Source organism: Channa argus, chromosome 3 (genome assembly GCF_033026475.1).
Source record: "Channa argus isolate prfri chromosome 3, Channa argus male v1.0, whole genome shotgun sequence".
Taxonomy (NCBI): Eukaryota; Metazoa; Chordata; class Actinopteri; order Anabantiformes; family Channidae; genus Channa; species Channa argus.
In genome coordinates, this window is record NC_090199.1 from 7181503 (window position 1) to 7207015 (window position 25513).

Genomic DNA, 25513 nt, shown 5'->3' on the forward strand with positions numbered 1-25513 from the left:
TTTCTTTCTTCTTTCTTTCTTTCTTTCTTTCTTTCTTTCTTTCTTTCTTTCTTTCTTTCTTTCTTTCTTTCTTTCTTTCTTTCTTTCTTTCTTTCTTTCTTTCTTTCTTTCTTTCTTTCTTTCTTTCTTTCTTTCTTTCTTTCTTTCTTTCTTTCTTCCTTTCTTTCTTTCTTTCTTTCTTTCTTCCTTCCTTCCTTCCTTCCTTCCTTCCTTCCTTCCTTCCTTCCTTCCTTCCTTCCTTCCTTGGTCCCTTATTCTTAATTCCGTTTCCTACTTCTTTATTATTATTTTTTCTTTCTGTCCTCATATCTCTGCTACCCTCCATCCTTGCCCGTAGGCATCACTGTAAATGCCATGTGGAGAATGAAGGAGGGGAGTTATTATTCGCGTCCGGGGAGGCCTTTTTTATTTTTATTTTTTTGTACTTGTGCAGGCATCAGTGTGGACAACTACTGTACAGAGGTTGAGTGGTGGAGACGGGCAGCACACGCCCATAAAAAGACACATTTGGTTCGCTGCCGTGCTGGCTGTAAGGAGCCTGGCGAGTGCTTGTGTTCCAGACTCTGACGCCGGGGCAAGCTGGAGGCTCCTTCTCCACTCTGCGCCAGCTTGCTTTGATAGGGCTGCATCAAGAAAGGGCAGCTCTCAACCACAGTACTTCAAAACTAGACTTAATGTGGGCTCTGCAACACTGTGAGCAGCAGCAATTCCGCGAGTTGTTTGGCTGCCCTTTTCCACTATCCCACCAGGTGCCTGACTGAAGTCTTTCACTCAGCTGGCCGGGAGTGCTCTTTAATAAGCGACTGCGTTAAGTGCATCGCTGTAAATATCATGTGTAATTTTAAAAGTTCAACAGAATTAGATCTTGGAAGGTTTTACGCTGTTGTAATGTTCTTTTATACAAAAGGGAGCCGCACTTACCGAGATTGAGCTTCCTCAATGCTTGCAAATGCGCAGACTGTACGTGTCCATGTGTTCGAGGGACGCCGAGTGTCATAAAGCGAGAAGAATGAGGTTTGGGAGACAGATGATGTAACCATGGAGACGTACCAAACTCACCCACCTTGAGTTACAATTGCATAGGGCAGATAGGAGATGGACGGATAATGAAAAGACCTGTTAGGACACGTTCTCTTCACACCATCTTGATAGAAGCCTGCTCCCCCGCCAGGACCTTAAGCCACGTGTAGGGAGGATTGGATGGAATCGCACTGCTATTATGAATCTAAATGGTTATTTCACCTGGAAAGATAAACCCCTCGTCCAACGTTGTGTGCCTGAAGTGTGTCATTGCCTGCATGTGCTCTTGTCTCTGCTGCCTGCTGAGTAAGTGTGGGTGTGCAAAGTGGTAGAGAATCGAAAATGGAGATAATAGCTTTTTTTTTTAATGATTTTTGGTTAGTGGAAGAATTACTCAGTAGACTTCCCTACTGCCATACTTTCTCTAAAACTACCTTTTATTTATGACATTGTGGGCATTGTGTTTATTTGCTTAGCAGCAAACCTTATTACCTACATCTCTTCTATAGACACACCTGATTACAGTCAGTAAAAGTGCAAATATATTAGTATTAACATTACAGTAACAGTAGTAAAAGTACTTATTTCAGAAATACAGCCCCCTGTTGATCATTAGAGGGTAAAATTAGTGCAGCTCCTCTGTAGGTTTCCCTCTGGGTTGCAAATAACAGGCAGCAGTTAGATAAGCAGTTTTTTTTTTTTTTTTTAATTTGAATACTAAAATCAACGTAAGATTTTCAGCTTTTGGAAAGCGAAAGCATGAAGCTCCTGCACTGTGTTCCATCGCCGATGCGTCAGAGCGATGTATTTACCAGCTTCATGCCCAGTAAAGTTTGTCATTAAATGCCTCTGAAAGAAATTGGACGGTGTAGCTATGTAGAAAACGACTGGTCAGGGGGAGTTGAGATCTTTTGTAAGTAAAGCTTAGACTTTAAGCTCCTGACAGTTCAACTCCGGCCTTTTGTTTGGCACAAATCATCTTGAACTTGTAGGAGAAGTAGGTTCACACGATCAGTGTTTTATTCCCAAACAACGTGTGCTTCCTTGTTTGCAACTTTCTTGACTCTCCGAAAGTTACTTAGCATTTTCGGTGCATTCAACACCAAATTACAAAATGTGTTTTGACTCACTCAGCGTCGTGATACTCATGCCCAAGACACACCTCATTAGATGGTTCACTTGCTGCTGTCATATTAAAATTCAGCAAAGTAAACATCCTAATTCATTTCACCAAGGGCAACCTCCAGACAGGCAGCTTCATCCACGGTGCCAATACGACACGACTTGTTTTTCTTTTTTTTCTTTTTTTCCCCCGTTTTCGAAGTCTTTCTTAAAGCGGTATTTTGACTGACAGTTTCTTGGGTTTGTCAGTATCCATGTTCATCCAGGTTTACCTGCAGCAATATTTTCCCATATTTACATTTCTTCAGATTTTATTTGGACTCAAACATGAAACAAAATGTGTTTTCGTGCCTCCCCCCCCCAAAAAAAACATGTTTTACACGTTATGCAGTTAATTTAACAAGATTATATGTAACTAAAAGGCAAAAAACTGTTCACAGATGTCAGACACGGATTGACCAATTTGACTCATTAATCACTGGGTTTTTCTTCATGTTATTAAAACTACAAATTGGCTACAAGTTTAGTTAATTAGTAATACATTTTGAGAACAACATTCAGCATCACACGTGCCTGTCAGTGTCTGAGCATTCATCCTAAAGAGTAGAATCACCCGGAAAAAAAAAAACTTTTCCTATACCTCCACTAATGTCTTGCCATTCGGTTTCGGCTTAATTTGTCTACATTTTGAGATTCTGGTCTATAAGGTTCCTATTATCAATCCGACAACACAAAGATGAAGTGAATTTCATTGTCATGCAAAATAGTTTATATATCACATGTGTATCTGTATCTGGGCAGACATATTAGCTGTTAATGGCAGTGCTGGTTGGTCATTCAGTCTACCACTTTGGTCCAGATTAAAATATTTCAGCAACTACTTGATGGACTGCCATGGAAATCTGTACATGCCTTTGTAGCCTCCAGAGAACGAATCCAAATGACTATGGTGACCCCCTGACCTTTCCCGTGGCACTGCAGTAGTGCAGTTTTTCCACTTATTCAGTGAAATATGTCAGCAACTTCATTCCTCTTTTTAGTGGCGTAGTCTCATCAAACTTTCACTTAGTCCAGTATGTGTTGATACAGAACTACTGAGAAACTGATCTTTGTGCTTAGTGAGATTAGCTAATTAATGTGGTAAATATAGTAGCGTGCTGTTTTGTAAGGCTGCGACAGGTATTGAAGTAAATTAAGAAATCCAGAGATCTCAAAATCTAAGCAAATTAACTAGTGCCACCCGCCCCCGTCCCGCCCCCTCACCCCCTTTTTCTCCAAACCGACCATTTTGGTATTTCTTGAAGCAGAAGTTATCAACCATCCCTCAAATGTGAAATGAAAACCTGAGTGTGTTTGAAACCCACCTGGCATACATTTGGTTTCTCCAGGAAAGGAGACAGTGAAAGAAAGGCTATTTTATTGTGCTCATTTAAATTTTTTTGACAAGAAAATAAAGAAAGCCTCTGAGAGATCCTATGGCAGAGCTTACACTCTCTCTCTCGCTCTTTCTCTTGCTCGCTTGCTCCTGAGTCATTCGCTAGAAGAATATATCACAAGCTTCCACTGAGGATTTCCTTGCAGCATGCTCCATTGTTGTTCCTGTCTGTTGTCAGAAGGACCTCCATTTATTTCCACTTTCTAGGCATCGAAAGACAGTTTCTCTTCATCACGTTTCAAAGAATAGCAGTGCTGATTAGGGTCACCGTAGACCGGTCGCCTCGTTGTTGCGTGATTATTGAAAGCTCTGCTAGTCTCGGTCACATGATAAATTCAGACCACTATTGATCAGAACAGAACGGGAAAAAAAAAAACAAAAAAACAGTACTTTAATACATCGCTACATTGATATTATTTACTCAAAGAATGCTCAAGTGAGGCATTAGAACCGAGCAATTATAAAATTGCAGTCATGAAATTAAAAGTAAAGAAACCATGAATATTTTTTTGTTTTGTTTTGTTTTTGTATTTTCAAAGCAATGCTAGAGTTAAAAAGATGAAAGAAAATCGAATGTTTTAAGGCTGTTGTTTAGTTAAAGCCACAATCTGGAGATGTGTAATACAGAAACAACCACGGCTCATCGGTGTCCTTTTGGATCAGAGTTGGATTGTTTCCTGGAGCAGCCGACGGACCGTATCGTAGCTGCTGCAGCAAGAGGGGAGGAAAAAGAATGACCCCCCCCCCCACCCCACCCCACCCCACCCCTCACTTTGTTTGTATTTATTTGTTTCTTTTTAATTCAAACCACACAAATGAATGCGTTTTTTTTTTGTTTGTAGCTCCACAAACGGCTGTGCTGATTTCACTAACCCACGGTTATGGCTTTAACTGGGCTTAATGACTTGAGCATTCCGAACTCATTATAGCAGAGAAAAAAGTTTTTATACAGTGTTTTCCATTCACCAATTAACTTTTGTCAGCTCTGTTGTAGCGGTTGTGTAGTTTCCAGTCAAGTTTGGAGTCAATTCTCTTTCAATTCACAAAGCTTTTCAGTCAGAATTAGCATTTGTAATCACAAATTGTTTGTCAGTAATGTGAATACAACAAGCTTGTTAGCTTCAAATTACAATGAATTGAAATGTTCTTGACTCCATTCCTGGTTTTACAGTCTTCATAAATGAGTTTTTGTTGCACAGTTCTGTATAGAAAAAAAAACGAAGTATTGTGTTATCACATTTTTCTCTCCTCGTTTCAGCCTCCAGTAGTTAGATCCTGCAGATATGCATGTAGTCTCTTTTCACCACACTGGCGATAATAATCACATTACTCTAACACTTCTTATATCAGCAACGTTTTCAGCTGAAAACCTTTTGATAAGGCAAACAAACCCCATTCTATTACTTAAATAGATGTCTGCAGTTGCAAATTTGGGCTTATTGTAGACAACATTTGGTTCAATTATTGGCACAAACTCTAGTGACTTGACCAAAATTTGATCAGAGGAAATTATTATTTTTTTTTCTTTTAAGACAAATGTTCCTTATTTACCTCAAATTCTGAAACACGTGTCCATCTGAAAAAAAAAAAAAAGCTTTCTGTCAAACAGATGAAGACACTAAATACGGAAACTCCAGCTGCTAAACAGTATTAATTTCTCAAAGAATACATTCATCGGTGTGTGGCTGTGTGTGCATGAGTACACTTAGATGTTTGTGTATGCATGTGCTAAAGTACTAACTGTAAGGATGATGGTGGGTGAATATTTAGGGCCGGCTCAGGGGCTAAAAGGGTCGATATACTACCACAGTACTTTGGTCTTAGAAATGATTGGAGGATAGAAGGGGAACTGTGAGCCAATGATGGTGTATCATTTTGTGCAAATTGTTCTGTTTGGCAAACTGATGTGTATCAATGCAAAGGAGAAGAGGTCTGTAAATAGTAGTATTTAAAACCATTGTAAATAGTTATCAAGTTGGCACAATGGCACCACAGTGAAACCAGAGGAATCTAGAAAAACAAAAAGTAAAAACTCGGCAGGTGGGAGGAGAGAGAGAGAAAAAAAATGAATTGTTGATAAAACACAGTGGCGCTACAGTGTTTCGGGAAGGAAGCTGAGAGTTTTAGGTCTTTTCCTAAGAGTCGTTTTTTGATTTTGAACAGTGCAGATATGTTCCCCTGTGGGAATTAAAGACATTCATTTGAAGATTAGAATTTTTAGTTCGATTTCAAAATCAAAAACGTACCATTGTAAGTGAGCAGGTAGGTAACTAACTTGGGGATTTCTGGTTTCTGAAAAGTCTGAAATATTCCAAAACCATGTTGTACAAACAAAACAGTCACCTCTGTTGCAAATATAGAACTTCTCTCTCTCTCTCATCTGTACAGCGTTCCCTCTTTAGGAGGATGAGGAGCAGGTGCAGCGGGGCTCCACCAAGAGAAAAGACAGGCTTGTTTTTAGCTCTGCGGAGAGCACATTCCTCTTGGTAGAAAACAAGAACTCAAAGGTCTTGTCCATCATACGGTTTGTCTCCGTTGGTGTGCACTTCTCAGCTGAGAGCTTCAGAACAGTCAAAACACAGTCACACGACAGAGCCATGCCATATTGAAATAACAGAATATTAATGATGAGGATCATAGGAATAATAAGAAGACCAGTAATAATGATAATAATAATAATAATAATTAATAGTAATAACAACATATCATTCTGTTTTTTTAAAGTCTGTATATAAAAACAGTGGCGAGGAGAAGTTGGTACACAGTAGGGCTCTACTATCCCCTTGGTTGATTTGGCACGTTATGCTCACTCTCTAGCGAGAGCTACCTACTCATTCTCAGCACAGTTGATTATTACTGTTGCCTGGCGACCCATCCAGAATCTTTTTCATTTAGATGATTTAAATCTCCCAAATCCCAGCAAACCTTTTTTAAAAAGTCTGCCGTCACAGCAGTATCGCAGGTCGTGGTGCTCAAACGGTCTCCCCAGAAGCGCTAAATCTTGATCAATCCGCCCCATAATGAGAATTGGTGGGGTTAATCCAACGTGGTCACGATTGATGTGTCGGGCAGATTAAAAGCGGATAGCCAAGCTATTCAGGATGGGTTGCCTGGCAATGTTTAAGGTTTATGTTCTTTAATATTGATTCTCTTTTTCATTCAAAACTTAGTACAAATAGCTACATAAGTCTGAGCTATAGTTTTCATTACATTAAAAAAAAAGTAACTCAGTCTTTCTATAAGTTATGATTTTTGTTCATTATAATATATTAGTTTGGTCCTCCATGTTCGCAGAAGCAAAGGCTTAGTTTGTGTACAATGTGAGCCTATGTGTGTGTATATCCATGTATGTGTGCAATCGGATTGTGTAGAGCCTGTAAGCTGTATGTGTTAGTGTGTGTGTGTGTATTTACAGGTCTTTGTGGATCTGCAACTGGTCTGTTTGTATTAACTTCTACGGGTGCAGTGTTGTTATTTCTCGATCTTCAAATTGTTTGGGGTCTCCAGGTGTGGGATCAGGCCTTCTGCTGGGCAGACACTCCCTTCCAGTAGTCCAGTATGTCATGAAGATCCTCATCCTTGGCAAACTGAACCTTTCGCCTCAGGGCGTGTCCAGCTGCCACGTATCCTTCGTCCTCCATGGATGCCTGCCGGTGCCTCTTGCGGTGCAGTTTGAACCTCTCCCACAATCCCAGGGTTGGGGTGCAGAGGAGCCCTTCCTCCTCCTCGTCTTCCTCGGGGCTGGAGCAATAGCTGAGGTTGTGATACTGGGGCGAGAGTGGGTAGTGAGGAGAGAGCTGGGAGTAGGCCAATTCCCGCTGCTTGGCTTGCCTGCTAAGAGTGATGGGGTCCAACATGGAGGGTTTGCGGCCCCCAGGGTGGTGGTGGAGCTCTTGCAAAATCTGAGGGTGGTGCTGCAGATCCTGAAGGTGCTGCTGAGAGCCGGGATAGGAGTGGCGGTGTTCATTGTACTGACGGATTCTCTGGGCTTCAGCTCGTAAAATGGCTGCAGCTGGGGTGACGGTGCGGATGGTCTCTCCTCCGCCGCCTCCCCTGTCTCCTCTCTCTCCAGGTGAGGTCCTCTCAATGTAGCGGGTCTCAGATGAGTGGTAACCTCCCTCTGAGCGGAAGGAGCGGGGGCTGCGGGCAGAGCCAGGAGAAGAGGAGGTGCTGGGCCTTTTGGAGGTCGGAGGAGCCTCCATGCTATGGTGTCGCTGCAGCGAATGATGGTAGCTTCTCCCCCTCTCGTCTCTTCCCCCTCTCCCACCTTTATACACTGGGGAGAGGAACTCTCCTCCCCTTTCTCCTCTATCTCCTTGCTCAGAGAGAAGCACCAGCTGTGGCTCTGCTGTTGAAACGGCCCCTCCACCTGCGGAGGAAGGGGATTTGATCCCCTGTTGAAAAGAGGTAGACTCAGATTTGAGAGCATCTATACAGTTGTTGATGATCTGGTTAACTTTATCAACTTCTTTAGCGATGGTAGAGATCTCTGCTACTGAGCCCTGGGGATTTGCTTGTGGCGACATCTCCCGTTCTCGCTCTCGCTCTCGCTCCCTTTCGATGCCAGACCCTCTGACCTCCATGTAGTTGAGTTTCGCAGGCTTGTGCGCTGGTGTTTCTATGACCTCCTGCAGCTTGTAAGGATCTATCTCACCTCCCTGAGGCAGGTAGGGCATTCTGGACAGACTGTCCCCAGCAGCAAGCTTCTGAGAAACAGATCCTCCACTCCCTCCCTCTATATCCCCTTCTCCACCATACTTAAGCTCTATCAGAGTCCTCTGGATCCTGCTCATCTTTCTTTCCTTCTCCTCCATGATTCTCTTCTTCCTCAGGCAGTGCACAACGAGGCCAAGGAAGAGCAACATTCCAAATAAGCAGCCCAAAATAGTCATAATGTAGTGGGTTGCTGATGACTGATTGGCTATCCTCTCAGGCAAGTCCCGTCGGATGGTGGCGATGGTCAAACATGTGTGGTTGAAACGCAGGGAGTTTCGTATAGAAGCCACACAGTACGTGTAATCGGTGTTGGGTTTCAAGTTCTTTAGCTCAATATCTTCTCTCTGATTTTTCAGCGTCTGGATATCTGTGAAGAAACTGTTGTTATAAAGCACCAGGATGTACATTTTCCTGTACGGATGTGGGATCTGAACTGTTATTATAGCGCTTGAATGTAGCACTTGCTTTAGTGTCATGATTGGTTTAGTTTCTGAGAAAATGGGGCTCCAGCTGATTACATCATCAGGAGTGGTCCCAGAGGCACAATCCTCCAGTCCGCAGGGAGAGGCGGAATCCGGGGACAGGGTGGTGTAATCAGCTGAGCTGATGCGAAAGAAGGGAGTCACACTACTGCCGTCGTCCGTGCACACAATACTGAGCACGTGCAGAGCGGTGCGTTGGGTAGGGACGCGGGGGTTCTGGCTCAGAAGGTTGAAGCCGGAAAAGCCCTCAGGGGAGTCGCACACCATCCTTTCACTGGTTCTGTTGGGGAAGGCTGCGAGCCAGCGCAGAAAACCCAGCAGCTCACAAGAGCAGTTGAATGGGTTGGTGTAAAGTTCACAGGTGGTCAACTTAGTAAGACCAGAAAGCAAACTGCCATCCAACACCTGAATCCTGAGGAAGACACAAAGGAAGCAACATAGATTGAAAGAGAATCTATCACATGTACTCACATAGTTTAATACAGTATGACTGACCTGCCACAGCTGTTACACATAAAATTTGAGGCACCAAAACGAGATAATTGGCTTTTTTATTCCACCCACTGTTCTTAAACAAATGTAGCTGCCCTCCCAACAACCTGTAAACAGACTTTGCACACTTCTTTAAATCTACTTGTTCCTCAGTCTAAGGCTTTGGTCTAAGCGATGTCCCAACAGCAGCAAATTGGTGTATTTGTTTGTAAAAAGCAGCCCTTGATCTCTGATTTTGCTGTGATTACACCAAGCCCGACATTTACCATTAATGTTTTTGGATGTGGTAGCTTTGACCTTTAACCTCAGCTATGGTGGAACTACTGTATTTCAACTTGTTAATTTATCTTTCTTAGTTATCTTCAAGCACCACAAAATCTTCAAACCAAAAAAAGACAGAGAAGTCAGATTGTGAGTAGTCTTTGCACCATTTTATGTATTTACTTATTTCTTGAATCGTTTAGGTCCGTGTTAAAAACCCAGCAGTTACAGTTTAGAGCTGCAGTCCAAAAAGTTTGGCACATTGAATTATTAACTGACTATAGGGACAGCTGTAAATCAGCTGGCAGAGCAATAATCCAATCCAGTTCAGTTCCCAGCTACTCCTGGCCATATGTCTAACGTCCCTTTTCCATCGAGCCAGTTCCAGGGCTGCTTCAGAGGCGCCTCCTTTGAAACCAGTTCTTTGCATTTTGACACCAAAAGAGGCTAGTGAGCTAGTTGAAGGCTAAGGCGAATACATACTAATATCAACACTGCACATTCACTGATTTTTGGTGTCGTTAATTACAGATCGTAATCAACCCAGCTGCAGCATGCAGTGATTGCAATGGGCCGTTTGACCAATGGTGTTTGGATGGCCACGAGCCGTTGTAAAGGGATTTTGTACTTCTTGACTTTTGGCTTAATGTTGCTGGGAAATGAGTGCCCTCCAGACCATCAAAATGCAAAGCAGACCTTTGCAAGGGGAACCCGCCTAGCGCTAGCATCTAGATTGTGTTCGTCTAAACCGTTTTCAGTTTCTTCGGACACTGGACACTAAAACCCCTGACGTGGCTGTCCATCGGTTTCCCAACATCATCAAAAGTATATGATGATCAAACAAACAACTCTCTCTCCTTAGACACACAGACACAGACCCAGGTCAATACCTGTTCATGGAGAGGTCTATATTCTCTATGTTGGGACATTCCCAGAAAGTGTTGGGCATAACAGTCTCAATGAGGTTGGCTTGCAGGTATAGGTACTGCAGCTTGCCCAGGCCTCGCAGCATCCCCTCTGTCAGGTTTCTCAATTTGTTAAAGCCCATCTGGAGAACCTGGGGAGACAAAGACAAGTGGGATTATTCTAATCTCTGAAGAGCCAGTTGGCGCCAGGCATCACTCCCTACAAGTTGGAAACACACAGAACAAACAGACGACGATTCAGTGCAATTCATGTTTCACATGGTGATCTAAGCCTTTATGCTGTGTTGAATTTACTCAGATCTTTTCTTGTTCACATTTTACCTCTTGGCACAGCTCCAGCCGCTGGGGGAAATGTGTAAGCATGCCAGCTCATTATGGCTGCGTTCAGCTCGGTTTGGTGAAACACTTTTGCCTGGATGTTTCTGGTCGCCATAATGAGCGGGTGTCGTCTTTCTTGTGTGTCTGTGTCCATCTGTGTGTAGTGATGGAAGACTATTCTTTACGATAATTAGCTGTGCCGCAGGTAAAAAATAACTCCCTGATTAGGAGGGTTTCATCCAAAATGTTACTTTTACCATCCATTCGGGGCAGCACAGTGGAACAGTGGTTAGCACTCTTGCCGCACAGCAAGAAGGTCCAGGGTTCAGTCTCTGGACCGGACAGGGCCTTTCTGCTTCCTGTGTTTGCCTAGGTTTCCTCCAGGAATATTGGTACTGATATTTTGTTTCAAAGCTTACCGTGAGGAATATAAACTGCTTATTTCATAACTGTTAAATAAACCCGGTGTGAAATATTTTGCCTCTGAAATGTCATAGAAAGCAGTTTAGAATAAGCTTAACATACCAAAGAACAGTACAAGCACCTCAGAAATGTACGTAAATACAGTTTAACCCCACTTTCAAAAACGTTGGGAAGCAAAAACAGAAAAACAAATACTACTGAGCTAAGTTATTGGAATATGTCCAGAATTTGGTTTAGAATTGTGGTGTTGAAATAAAGAAAACCTTCTCTGAAAAGACATCAAAAAAATCCTGTTTTATGAATTGATGAGAAGTTGTCATGGTCCCTCTCTGTCCCAGGGGATGAGGCTAATTAGATCAAAGGACAGTTTTCCATTTTTGGTCAGTCCATTTCGAAAGAGACTCAGTCCTAGAGAAGGTGCCTTTTTTTTCTACTTTTCCTGGTAAAATTTCAATATTTACTCGTGGAGTAAATGCAATGATTTCTACTACAGAATTGCAGCAAGGTTTTTTTTGTTGCCCCTTCCCCAATAAAACAAAAAAATTGTGATGCTGCCCTAAAATTCCGAATGGGCATTTATTTCATAAAAATTTGCCTTACTGTAATTAGACTGTCCCATTATTTGAATGGATGCCCATTGTACTTATGCATGTGTGTGTATAGAAGCCTCCTTCACTCACTTGCAGGTTGAACTGTGCTGAGAATGCTCCATCTTCCACATAGCTGATGTCGTTCTTGGTCAGGTTCAGATATGTGAGGTTGCCAAAGCGACTGAGCGAAGAATAATGAACCGACCGTATCTTGTTCTCATTCAGCCTGAGATCCACAATGGTGCTGTTGAGAGAAGTGTGAAGGCTGTAGACACTTGTCAAAATAATGTCTGGAGAACCTCAGTGTGAGTTCCCTTACCTGTTGATGTGGGAAGGGATGGCCTCATAAGGAGGCTGGTTCATACTGCAGATAGCCAGCCACACAAATCCCTTCTCCCCTTCGATAAGCCAGCAGTCAGCTGTTACCATTGGCAGCCGCATTATTGACAGCAGGGTGAGCCAACAGAGGAAGGAACTCGCTGTGGACAGGACTACTGATGAAGAACCTTTAGTCACGTTATGTCTCTGCTGTCCCCGTCCTGTCCTCTGGGCCATTTGGGATGTCGTCGCAATATCCATTGGAGAAAGACGTCCAGAGATGTTTGCCATCTAACATTTACTCATGCAGGCTGGCACCATTTGGGAGGGAGTTGGGTCTTGATTATTTGTTAATATTTCTGCGTAATGGTGACTTGATCTTTTGCCTCAGGTGTAGTCACAGCATGGTAAGATCCTGGCGTTCTCTTTTTGCCTTTCTTGTTATTGTATTGTAAATGAATTCAAAGTCAGGTGCAAGGAACGGGATGTCTCACTTCATTGGCAGTATGTGCGGCTAGGTAAATTGTTTCCGTTGCTTAATTAGCGGGTCACATTTGATTTGTTTTGTATGAACTGGCAGGTGAAAGTCTTCCTGGTGCCAGATTGGCGGGTTCTCATGTCTTCCGTGGCCATCTGCATCTCTGATTAGAGAAGCACCCTTTCTCTTCCTTGCTTACACTCATTGCTTACTGTTGTGGACTTGGTGTGAGACTTTGTCCCCTGCAGGGAGAGAGAGGGAGAAGTGAGGAGGGGATTAGCACAGAAGCGCTAATTAAAAACACTGGTTTATTTGGTGAGACACCAACAAACACAACCCCTTATTACTAGCATGATGAGATAGAGGTACTTCCAGTTAACAGTCTGGCACGCATACACCCTACACACAAATTTATGCATGCACACATTTCCTACACTCAAAAGACATTTTTGGACAAGTGCTCACATGGGTGCAGATACACAAAAAAACACCTGCACTAACACACATACACTTTCTGCCACGCCGTTACCCTCAGGATCTTGATAGGCCTGGGCTAAGAATGGCCATGGCTCTGATTCTGTATCTAATTAATTAATCTGCTCTAAATAAAACGCTTCCTGTGGGGAAAAAACCAGCTGATGTCTTATAGAACACGAGTGACAGAGGGAGGTTGGGAAATGAAAGATTTTTTTTTTTTTTTGCAAACAACTGCGAAGTGGCGACGAGGAGGAAGCGAATGGGTGCAGGAAAGCGGTAAGGAGAGCGAAATGGTGAGGTAGAGGGAGGGACGAGGCAGCAAGAACTGAAAGAGGCAGTGATTCGGTGAGAAAAAGAGGAGGCTGTGAAGGGAGAGGGATATAGAGTGGCTCTCTGTCTGTCTGGGGAGTTTGCTAGAATAGTGGCTCCCTCTTTGAGAGATTTCTTTTTTTCTTTTTTTTTTTTTTCTCCCCCCCAGCTGTGAGAGCAACAAACAGGACGTGACATCGTGGAGGTGAAGGACTGGTATGGAGCAAAAGGTCCGGCCTTCTTCACAAGCATCTCTTGGCTGCTGTTCCCTTCTTATTGATTACAGATGAATAGCGAGGCAGAGAGGTGCTGATGTGTCACCTCTAATCTGACAGGGAGGGTAAATGAGAGCAATTGTTTTTTTGGAGAACGGGACAAAGCTGTTTTGAACTTTCTTGTGAAAAGAGCTGAAGTCCTGACGCCACTACTTGTCTAGCTGCTGGTCCGCTGGTCTTGTTTGTTACCGTCTCTAGATGGACGTGTCCTTTCTCTTTCTGTCTAAAAAACTTGACGCTTCAGATAAAACTATTCTTTAAGGAAAGTTAAACATTCACACAAAGACAACAGTTTAAACAAAGGTGTGATTTAAAAAGAACAGCCACCATGATGACTTGCCAGTATGGCAGCAATATCTCATAATAACTTATTTTGTTATTCATGATTTTAATCAAATCTCTGTTCTAATACCATCTTTTGCGGGTTCTTTCTTATTATCCCTGCTACAGCCATGCTCTGTCAGGTTGTGCTCATGGTGATGCTAACATGCTAATATTTACCACAAATATTGTTTAACCTTCTTAGTTTTCTAATAGTCCTAAGTACAAAGTACGGCTGAGATTGATTAACTGGGTTCAGGTACAGAGATTGATAGTTATTAGTAACTATTGACTCTCTATTCACAAGTTCACTGTAGAAAATCTATAAATAAATAAAAACCAGACTTTGGTTTTGATTATTGAGTTAACAGAAATAAAATAATACAACAAAGCTAAACTCATACAGAGTGAGTGCTTTCATCCGATTTAATTATGCTGATTTAAAGATTGAATGATGCTAAATGTAGGAAACAGTTTGAACAATGACTTTAATCCTGTCCAGGCCATTTTCATTTATTGTATTTTTTAAAATATATATTTCAGGCCAAACTTAGTACAATTATTCTACCCAATTTAATGGCAGTCCATTCTATAGCCAGAGGTGGCAAGTAAATAAGTACATTTATTGAAGTACACGTACTGTAGTTAAGTAAAATTTCACAGTGCTTGTACTGTCTTGGAGTACTTACAATTTAGACAAATGGTAATTTTTTTACTCCAATGCAATGAGTTTGTTTGAATTAATCACACATCAGCAGATCAAATTCAGTCCAATTTGAAATACATTGTTTAGTTAGTGGAGTGTGTACTTTCGTACTTCAATTGGAGTAACGATTTTAAAATGGTATTGGAGTATTATGTATGTACTTTTACCACCTCTGGCTACTGCTGCTGAGACATTTTAGTCTGGAACAATGCGGTTAACTGGTTATTTTTCTGTACCGTTCAGTAACTTTGATACCTAATGTATCAGTACTGCAGATACTGGTTTTCATTATTAGGAAAAGCACCAGTGGAACTGGAACCACTGGTTGATCATATTTATGAGCCCTGCTTTAAGCACAAGGTAACTATCTCATTTTGCCATCTTACACATGCACACAGCAATGGCTGAATTGACACATTTCATTATTCAATATAGAAAAACTGTTTCATCATGCAAGTCATCAGGTAATAAAAAAAATGTTTATCAGGCAGCTCATTTGGTGGGTAATGAAGATCCATTATGAAGCCAGGGATCTTAATGGGAAATACCCAGTCATAAATCATGACACATTGCTCTTCGCTACATGCTAATACACTCGATGTTTTTAATAATTTAAACTGATCAGTTGGCAAGATTGGCGTTGGTGTTTTTTGGCCCCGGTAGTCTTTGGGACCATATTGAAATGAAATATTATGATATTGCCTGTAGGACAGCAAAAAATGTGTTTGCTTTGTAAACAAAGAGTGAATCACTAATATCTTATGTTGCATTAGTCAGCGTTTAGTAATCGGTGTGACTGCAAATGTCAGCGAGATTTTAAAAAAAATGTTTTCTTACTTCTGGAACAACCAAAAGTTCCGATTTCCTATCGCCTTTGTATTTATAAATGCACAGTGGCATACGTGAGCATTTGTGGGTTGTATATGCAGTCAGAGGCTTTTATCAGCCAGTCAACATGATGCGCAATTGATGGTGAGACTTCCTCCCACGTACTGTATCATGATACAAACTATCCAGTTAGGCCACCAGAGAAAGCACTGGAACTGCTCCCAGCTACACACAAACAAGCATGGGACACATATGCACAGGAAATGTCCATTTTGCTGACCGAGGGGTCAAGATCCGGTAAACAGACTGTTCAGTAAGGAGAGTGCGGGGGTGTAGCGAGGATGCAGAGGAGGCAGGGTAACCGAAAGGTTTAGTGAACATGCAGAGGCAACCAATTTCTGTGTGACCCCTTTTTGTACTGAGGAAAGTGATGTCGACTGAGGGGCCAGCAGAAAGAACAGGAGTGCGAACGGCAGAGAGCAGGGAGAGACACAGTAGCAGTTAGTGGCTTGCACTTGACCTCCTTTTGTAGCAAATACACTTGTAGTAGCTAATGTGATACACGCAGGAGAAACTGTTAAGAGTGTGTTGGCCTTTTTTCCATTTTGCATCATTCATCGCCTTCCCCAATTGCACCTGCACTTTCTGTGCGTATGTACACACACGCCGCTTCCCCGGGTGCTGAGAACAGCCCCGTGGAATATTCCAGCACTCAGCATCATGACTGGCTCACTTTCCAGTCATGTCACACTCAAAGATTTATAGGCTACAAAACATCATATGGAGAAAGGCTGAGGTGGACTATAATCTTGCTTTGAAAAGAAATCTCTTCTGAAAGGGTGACGATTATGGTGCCTGGACTGCAATAGTTTCAGGATATATTGCATAGATGCATGCATTTCCATGAAAAATATGTACAGTAGGAAAATCCAGTAGATAGCAGGCTCGTCGTCTTCACGCTGATACAGAAAAAGCAGTGTGTCAGGATACTGAGCCTCGCTACAGGTAAAATTCCTTAAACTCGTATAAACAAATATACATATCCTAAAGCGGGTAGATTTGCTGCTCACAGTTTTCGTTGTCTTAAATGTAATAAACGGCAACAAATGATGTAAAACGGACATAAAAACATTACAATTCCACATCATTTTTATTGTATTCCTGATGCTCCGTCCCCCCCTCGAACCTCTCTGCTACTGAAGACTCCAGTCAAGGAAAAGTGTTAGTTTTGTTGTAGCAGATGCAGGAGTCTCTCTCTTTTTTTTTCTCCACACAAAGGGTCTTACTTAAATAATACAAGTGTTCAGTGTTTGCCAACAGCACGTGGGGATTTTGATACAGATCCAGATGCTGATTTGTCTATTAAGGTGTTGTCTTAATACATTTCCAAGATTAGAGGATTGCACGGCTTTGATTGAGTGACGCACTCCCTTGGTACATTCAAAGCTTGTGCGGTTAAAATTGAAATTTCTTCTCAATAACTGGACGCACATCCTGCGTTTTTAATTGTCTGACAAGCCGATGACAAGTGGGGGATTTCTCCCGAGTCCCAAGGATGCATAGATTAAGCCAATGTCCGTGCATCAATACCACTAAATATTCATTCAGTTCCAACCTTGTATCAGAATATTGGAATCTAAACTCTGATCTCTTTAAGTAATGACAAGGTGTAGTTTTACAGGGCTTCAGGCGAAAAAGGTCTCTGTAGACCCATACTGTAACTTGTCCTTTTCACACTGTAACAAACAGGCAGGAGACTGGACTAGATCTTCTCCTCTAATGTTTGCAAGAAACCACAACAGGGTCTTTAAATATACTGCCAACTGCTAAACATCTTAGTAATTCTGTTACATTACAACGTGAGTCTTACTTTGCTAGTTCAGGCCTTTTTCTTTAATCGGTTAAGGACAAGGGACTTGCAAAGAATTTACATATTTGACCATGTACAGGACACTACATTGTGAAAAGATTTAGGGACTCCAGGGAAATCTCAGTGTGCACGGGCCAAAGGTGAAAACCACTATTGAATATGTGTGACCTTCGAAGCTCCAACCTGTCATTGTATGAGAAACTGTCAAGCTATTGGGATGTGTAGAGCCACATTACAACGGTCCACTGCTGCATCCTGAAATGCAACCTGAAACTCCATTTCCCAAGGAGGAATCCGTACGTTAAATCTGTCCAGAGCAGTGAAGTTCTCTAGACCTGAGATGATGATGATGATGATGGCAGTATATTACTGAAAGGCCGTGAAACCTTATTCTGTCGTCAGACATTTCCATGTTTTGTCTTGGTATTAAACAACAGTCTCTGTGCCCAAGTCAAAGAAGGCTGCGTTACGTCAGTGCCCAAAGCAAAGGAGGCCTGTGTGAATGCGGCATTGACGCTGACGCATACGCTGGGATTTGAGAGACACATATGCTGCCATCAAGGCAACATCCTTTCCCAATGCCAGGTCTCATTGTGCTTGTGCATTTTTGTAAACTGACTGTGTGTGTGTGTTTGACTTGCCGGCCTACAGTCCAAATGTGTCTCCTGTTGAAGAAAAGAATGAGACCAAAGTAACTTTCCAGTAAAAATGGGCAAATATTCCACTTACAAAACTGTAACAATTAATATGATTTGGTCTCAAATATTTAGAAAAAAAAAGTATAAGAAAAAGAAAAAGAGAAACACGTGTTGAATGTGTTGCATTCATCAAACCCTAATCTGCCCATAAAATCATTAAGTTGGCCAGTGATAACACTCAGACAGATAAATAAAGGGTTAAGTGAATTGAAAAATAACAGATTTTAGTTTTTATTGCATTTCTATGAAATTCACTGCAAACGGGATTGTAAAGTAGAGAACACAGCAACATCGCTACAACAAAGTTTAATAAAGCAAGAAACATGAGCAGTTGGATAATAAAGCTTATAAAAACTCTCGTTTTGATTGTAATAACCTAGAATTACCTATTAACAACCCTCTTCCGCTGTGTGACTGATGAGCATCGCTTAAGAGAAGGGTTAATACTCCTGGGCAGGTTGTGAGCGAGGGGGGGGGAGAAAAAAATGAGCACATTAATTACAGGCACACAATATACATGCACAATTAACCAGGCGCACACACACTCACAGAAACACAGTGCAGATCCCCATCTCAGGGTGTAGTGGGGCGTCACATACGCTGCCAGTACTCCCATTACTATTCAAAGCCAGAGTGCAAAACGCCAAAGCTGCAGGGACCATCAGCAGAAAAAGATGAGGGAGGTGAAGGGAAAGCATCGGGACGAGTGAACCGTGATTCCTTTACACTGTGTGTACGCGTGTCTGCCCTTAATGCAAATCCTTACTGTACTTTAGGTGAAAATAGTCTGATAAGGTCACGGGAGAGATAATGCAGCTTCCTCTGTTCTACGCCAAAGAAAGAAGGTGTGATTGCATCTGATTGTGTTTTTCCTTTGTAGCGAGTGGTGGGAATTTTAAGTACATAGTGGTGAAGCTGCAATTGTACAGTTGACTGCTTCAGTTTTGTGGAGCTGGGTGTTAATAATAGTTCATAATATCACTACCGTTCCAGTGGCCACAGGGACAGTTAATCAGCTGAACTCTAATCATTGTTAATCTGGAAATTCGCCTCTGCAGGCTGCACGTAAGCAGATGTGCACAGGCACGAACTTAGATCATCACGTGCGTTATGTTTCCACGAGGAAGCAGCGTCGCCGTAAAGAAAACCTGGACGAAGTCAGGAAATGAAAATCAGTACGATGCCCACAACGGTGTCATCCACAGAACATACAAGAAAGAATTCAAATAAAAGGCCGCGACAAGCGACAAGATGGCCGCAAAGTGGTCTGAAGAAGAGTGTAGTGCAATGCTGAAATGTAACTGCTGCTGAAAATGTACAAGGAAAAGCCAACAATCTACATGTTGTTTAGATAATGACATAAACTCCTCTGTGACCTGTTGTTACACACAACCGGTGTTTCTGTAATAATAAGAAGACTTTTCATTTCAAATTTCAGTAATATTACAGATCCTTTCTTTCAAAAACAACTCTTTAGAAAACAACCTTAAAGTCGTGTCTTTTTCAGTATGAAAAGGGGACAAGAACATCACTGTAACAAGTAAAATGTGTGCAGTGATAAAATTCTGTCGGCCGTGAAAAAAAAAAAACACGACCTCAAAGTTCTTGAAACGCTTATTAAGACAGCGCAACAATGAGAAGTTGGTGGAGATACACCCCAACAGAGATGAGCCCTCTGTAGAAGATGGCTGGAGCCCTTCAGTGGCTAAACACCTAACGGGATTTTAAAGGTCGACAGCAGCTACAACAATTACCAGTTTCCGTTGTCTTCACAAATGTAATAAACAGCAACAAATGATGTAAAACGGACATAAAAACATTAAAATTCAAAAACGTTTTTATTGTATCCCTGATGCTTCGTTCTCCCTCCACACGTCTCTGCTACAGAAGTAAAATACTGACTGCAGCCAAGGAAAAGTGTTTGTTTTGTTGTAGCAGATGCAGGAGTCTCTCTCTTTTTTTTTCTCCACACAAAGGGTCTTACTTAAATAATACAAGTGTTCAGTGTTTGCCAACAGCATGTGGTGATTTTGGATGGATCCAGATCCAGATGCCGATTTGTCTATTAAGGTGTTGTCTTAATACATGTCCAAGATTAGAGGATTGAACGGCTCTTTGGAAAACGACTTTAAGTTCGTATCTTTATCAGTAAAAGAAGAAAGAACTAAAGAAGCTTGGAACTGCACATGTGATGGATGAAATATCGCCCATTTCCACGATCGACTTTCAGTCCCTAACCCTAATGAGTAATGAGTATTATAATTTAGGTTATTAAGCCCGGGACTAAGCACAACAAGACAAGTTGGCAATGGGAGTTAGTTTTGTTTCTCCAGTAAGCTTAGTCGCCCTTTCTCTATGTCCAAAAATCTTTTTTTATTTACATTTAAAAGTTAAAAGAAATAGATGCAGCATTGCTTTTCTTCATGTGTCTAAAATTCTAATTTCTGTTCATCTTCAATGTTGTATTTGCTGCGGAGTTCTCGATTTCACTCTAGTAAACACTGCGGCAGCTCTGCAACCGCTGTCAAACGCCGCTTCTTTGACATCTATTTTAGGAACGCTCTGAAATAATCGAGGTATTTATGTAATATAGAAATACGTACAGTTTTCCCCTTTGTTGCCTCTATTCATGACAGATGTGCGTGACAGGCTTTATGATGCTTTGACTTCATCGTGTAAATTTGTCTGCTTAAAGGCTTGAAAATTCACAAGCTTCTGTAGGAGCTGTGCGAGATGAATCCGTGGGAGTTGTCATGGCTCTGAATAAGAGCGTGTTTGTTATTCTAGGCCTCTGTCTCAGTCTATATGTCCATCCCTAGAACCTTCTCTGTATTTCTTTAAATCTTTATCTACACGGTGCTGCTGACTCGTTGGCCAGGTCTGGCTTGCAAATGCCGGCGTAATCTGGTTAAATATAGATTGAACACAACATTTTAGAATAAAAAGTGAAATCCCTTCGCCCGTGTTTTTACTATGAAGCTTATTGATTCCCCAGGACTCAGAGGTGTCAAACTGTGGACGAGCTTGTGAAGAATTAATCTTTTCCTCAGTGTCTTGGGACTTCACATCAAACCGTATTACAGTCTGTTCTGGGTAGTAAAGAAAAGAAAAAAAAAAAAATACACTCACCCCCCCGGTTCATGTGTGTACACACACAGACTTTATAAAGGCACAAATGACACATGAGATTTGTGCAATCAATGAAAGTGAGTCATCTGGATAAGATTAAATGACAAGGCAGGACGAAGTGCCGAGGAAAGAGAAGAGAGAAGGTTTGGGAGTGAGAGTTGGATCAAAAAGCTGCTCGCTCCGAGGCAAGAACATCTACACCTCTCACAACTGAGAGACACAAAGCAAGCTCGCATCTGTCTGTTGTCCGCACGATTTAAAGACATCCACGAGTATGTGATTTGTTGTGACTCCCAGTCTCACCCATCTTCAATCGTCCATTTTACAACCCCCCCACCACCCCCCCTCCCCCACCTCTCCTTCCTCACTTCACCTCTTCAGTCTCTATCGCCGTGAGTGACTTTTATGCAACTGAGGATTCGACATCACACAGCATCACACTTCGCTGATGGGATAAGAAAGCCTACGTCTTTACTCCCCCGTCTCCTCCGCCTCAGGGGGTTTGAAAGGACGGTGGGGGTGGGGGCGGGGGTCGAGTGGTGGCAGTGGCAGTGATGGAGCAACAGTGGAGGGGGTTGAGCTTGACGTCCAGACTCCGCGTGATGGACGCTTCCATAAGAGATATGGAGACGCAGAGCGTGACGGAACGTTTCCATTATAGAAATATTGCACTGCCTGCCACCCAGCCTGTGGTGTGTGCAGAGAGACACATTGTGTGCTGAGGCAAATGGCAACTGGGACAAAAATGGACAAAATAACAATTCTATTGATAAAAGCACTTTTTACTCGTCTCATCACAGCAAAATATTTGTGTCTCATCTGTCTATTTCTCTGCGGCAGTCCGACACCCTGCCCGTCTATCTGTATCTCCGTCTTTGCAGCGTGGGGGTTACACCAGAATAATAGGCACGGCCGATATGAATCTCCTCCATTGGCCCTGCAGCGTTTCACTTGTCACTCCCCTGCAGAGAGAAGTGAACATATGAGCTGCCGTAGATGATCCTCAGTGACGAAGCAATGTATGGTTACGTAACGTGTTTACTATTCAGAGAGGAGAAAGGAGGAAGAGGAGGAGAATGGAGATGAAGAGAAGATGGGAAGCAGAGGGGGGAAAGACTCAATGCTACGTGAAGGACAAAGGAGCTAATCTAAGCATGGACTATTGTAGGAATAAATCTGTGATTTGATTTTATTAGACTTGACACACAGACTGAGGTGTAAATCTTAAAATCATATTAAATGCAATCGTCTAACTGTGCGTGTTCCAGAATGATTGTATTATAAAAGGGACCTGTGCCTGCTGTGCTGTTTTTGAACTGCTTACGTCCGTGTTTTTGTCTGAAAACGTGTTTAAATGAGGAGTAAAGAAAAGGGACCCTACCCGGAGCAATTACCAATAGCAAGCAACAGTGTTTGGAAACACACGACAAATAGAAGAACAGTGTTCCAGGGGCTGCGAGCAAAGAGCTGCTAATTCACAAGGCGTCAAACCGCCACAGTACAGTTATACTCACGTAATGGTAACGCAGCAATCCTCTGCTGACCCGCTTTGTCAGCGGCTCTGACCCAACGTGGCGACGCATTTCAGACTCGTGACAGAAAGTCTGACTCAGACTCACCAGCCCAAAGACTGGGCAATCCTCACAACAAGACATTCAACATGGAATTGTGATCTTCAGAAATGTTTTGCCCAGTTGTCATGGGAAGCTCAAGAAAAGCTTGTAACTGGATAATGAGCCTGCTTTCAATGTCACTTATCACCTTTGAGTCCTGGCTATACTACACCATTTATATGTAATCAGCTAATATGGTGATTCCCAACCTGTGGTGCGAGGCTCCATTAACAATTTAAATCCAAGTTCAGTCCAAAAAGAAAATTGTATTTATTTAATTTTACAGATAACAGCTCTTACATAGAGGTGAATCCCTAGTACCATGAGCTTGTTTCAGCACCATGGACAGCGCTGTTTGCCGTTTGGTACGTGGCCCGAAAAGACCAGAAACCACTGGGCTAATAAATTATCCAAAATATTAAGAATTGATATATGAAATATGATGCATTATAAAAATTATTCATCTTATAATTAGGTAATATGAATAATATTCAAATGCAACAATCGTTACACTACTACAAAGAAGTAGTTCCTTTGTTCCTGTCTTTATTTGGCTTTTGAATTTTAGAATTGCATTATTTATTCAAATAAACATTTTTTTAATTACAATACATTTATTTTCATTATGTTCACATCTCCCTTTTATTTTGTATTTCAAACTAATATTCAAAGCCATGAAAATCCGTTTTTCACCTCCATTACGAAACACTAATAAATCACTTAGGGTAGGTAGAAACTTTTTATACATTTATTTTGTTTTATTGCCTTAGATTACATTAGTTAATTCTTTTTTTAAAATATGATTTTATTAAATGATATAACACCAAGTCTTTGAAGGAATTCCATAGAGTAAGATGCCAAAAAAGAGGCACAACCTGTGTTGGGCCCGAGACTGTTTTTGGTGGGAAATGTACATCATGAAATTACCACCATCACCTGACGTAGCACTTTCCCAAAGCTGATACACATCATTTCACACACACAGAGGCCTGCGCAGAAAAACAAACACGTACACAGGTGTGACAACTGTGTGTGTGTGTGTGTGTGTGTGTGTGTGTGTGTGTGTGTGTGTGTGTGTGTGTGTGTGTGTGTGTAGTTTGTCTTTCTGAGCAGGCAGTAGGCCAAAGAGGGTTTTAACACGCTTAATGGGATTTCACACTCTGAAGTACACACGCGTACACACTCTCGGACACACACTAATGTTGAAGATAAACATGTCTGAAAGCTATGTGTGATCTCAGACAAATAAACACACACACCCACACATGCACACTCTCTGACACAAAAAGGATTTGTCAGGCTCCCACATTGTACACATGCAAAACTAATGCACTCCAGTATCCACATAGTAACTACTCATTCCCGAAAGACACACCTGCCAGAATAAAAACATAAGGGCAGCGGGTCTCCACACAAATTTGGCGCCGTGTGTCAGGCCCGCATCAGTTTTTGCATCATTCTGCTGTGGTCGTTGTGACCCGTTAAAGGAGCACTCCGCTGAAAATCCATCTTTTGACTATTATATTCTTGTTTGTGGTTAGTTTTTGCAGAGGACGACAGTATTTATTCACAGCCCTCACAAAAGATCCCGGTGGTGGCTCAGTCATGGTTTAAAAGTGTTCGCAGGAACATTTCGGACTACTCCTGCTCTATAATCCATTTCTTCACTGTTCTTCTGTGTGTTCAGTTTGTTCCAAACACTTATTGGTTTGCTAGTACATGACTACAATACATGAATACAATCCTTCTGGCAGAGCTTCCTAGCTACCGTACAAGGGAGTGACAGAGCTACATAAAAGTAGTGGAAATGGCTACACTGTGGAGAGACGGTGTTTGAAATATACTGAACAAAGGAGATCACACGGATCAACAGTAGGAAAGGATATTTCTATGCAGGAGCCTTTTGAGAAGTTTACATTTACATTTTGATGCCGTTGCCTATGTGGCCGAGTCCCTGTTAGAATCAATAAGGACCAAATAACAGCATCATTATAGTGGAATCATCCCAAATCACCCCAATCTCTGTGGAAGTGATATTTGAGAGCCAGAGTTTGAAGTGAAATACGTTACTGTCTTAGTTTTGTCAAGCAGCTTCCTGATAGACAGCCACACAGAACACTGTATATTCACAACATCCCTAAAACCTACTGGATTTCATCTGTATTTTCAATTTGTGAATAAAAGCCTCACTGGAAATGTCACAAATAAATGAAAAGTCACTTGGAGAAACACTTAGTGAATCAATAAAAACAAAAAATGGGAGAAAGTAGGATGGAAACAGGTGGGGACAATAATTAATGATGCACGTGTAAAATGACCTCGTGTGGATTGATTTAACACAAAAACACACAAAATTCTGTATGTCTACACACACGCAGGAGAAAAAACACAAACAGATCAACCAAACACACAAAAATGTTTACAACAGCTTATTTTCATTTAAATTGCATTTGCATGTGAAAAACAGCTCTAACTGCCTGACAAATCCGTGGCCTTCTACTGATCGGTTTTTGCAGATATTTAAGTGAGATCCCCCGCCCCTCCCCCAGGCCTTCTGTAGAACAGGACTGTTGTGCTGGTTTGCCACGGTTCCCTAACTCTTTGGTCCACGTTCGGCCACACACGCTCCTTAGGGTTCAGATCTGGTGATTGAGCTGGCCAAGCCATCGCCACGAGTATTCCAGCAACTACATTCTTGGAATGACA

General features: G+C 42.0%; 2 protein-coding genes across 4 annotated transcripts in view; one reads left to right on the forward strand and one right to left on the reverse strand.

Moving 5' to 3' along the window:
• mad1l1 (mitotic arrest deficient 1 like 1) overlaps positions 1-25513 on the forward strand; it is a 90742-nt gene that overhangs the window by 60831 nt on the left and 4398 nt on the right. Inside the window, exon 19 of one of the 2 annotated variants that reach the window (XM_067497624.1) lies at positions 13537-14208. The exons of the other annotated variant lie outside the window; for it this stretch is intronic. The gene's annotated coding sequence lies outside the window, so the exon portion shown is untranslated. Of the gene's footprint in view, positions 1-13536; positions 14209-25513 lie in introns of those variants that run through there. 2 annotated transcript variants of the gene reach the window in all.
• The window catches only part of LOC137123610 (protein ELFN1-like), a 104011-nt gene continuing 82042 nt past the window's right edge, over positions 3545-25513 (reverse strand). For both annotated transcript variants that reach the window (XM_067497621.1, XM_067497620.1), the window contains 4 exons: positions 12105-12823; positions 11876-12029; positions 10419-10585; positions 3545-9187 (listed from right to left, as the gene is read on the reverse strand). In XM_067497621.1, coding sequence (XP_067353722.1) covers positions 7093-9187; positions 10419-10585; positions 11876-12029; positions 12105-12394 — 2706 coding nt within the window. In that variant the 5' untranslated portion in view covers positions 12395-12823 and the 3' untranslated portion in view covers positions 3545-7092. The remainder of the gene's footprint in view (positions 9188-10418; positions 10586-11875; positions 12030-12104; positions 12824-25513) is intronic.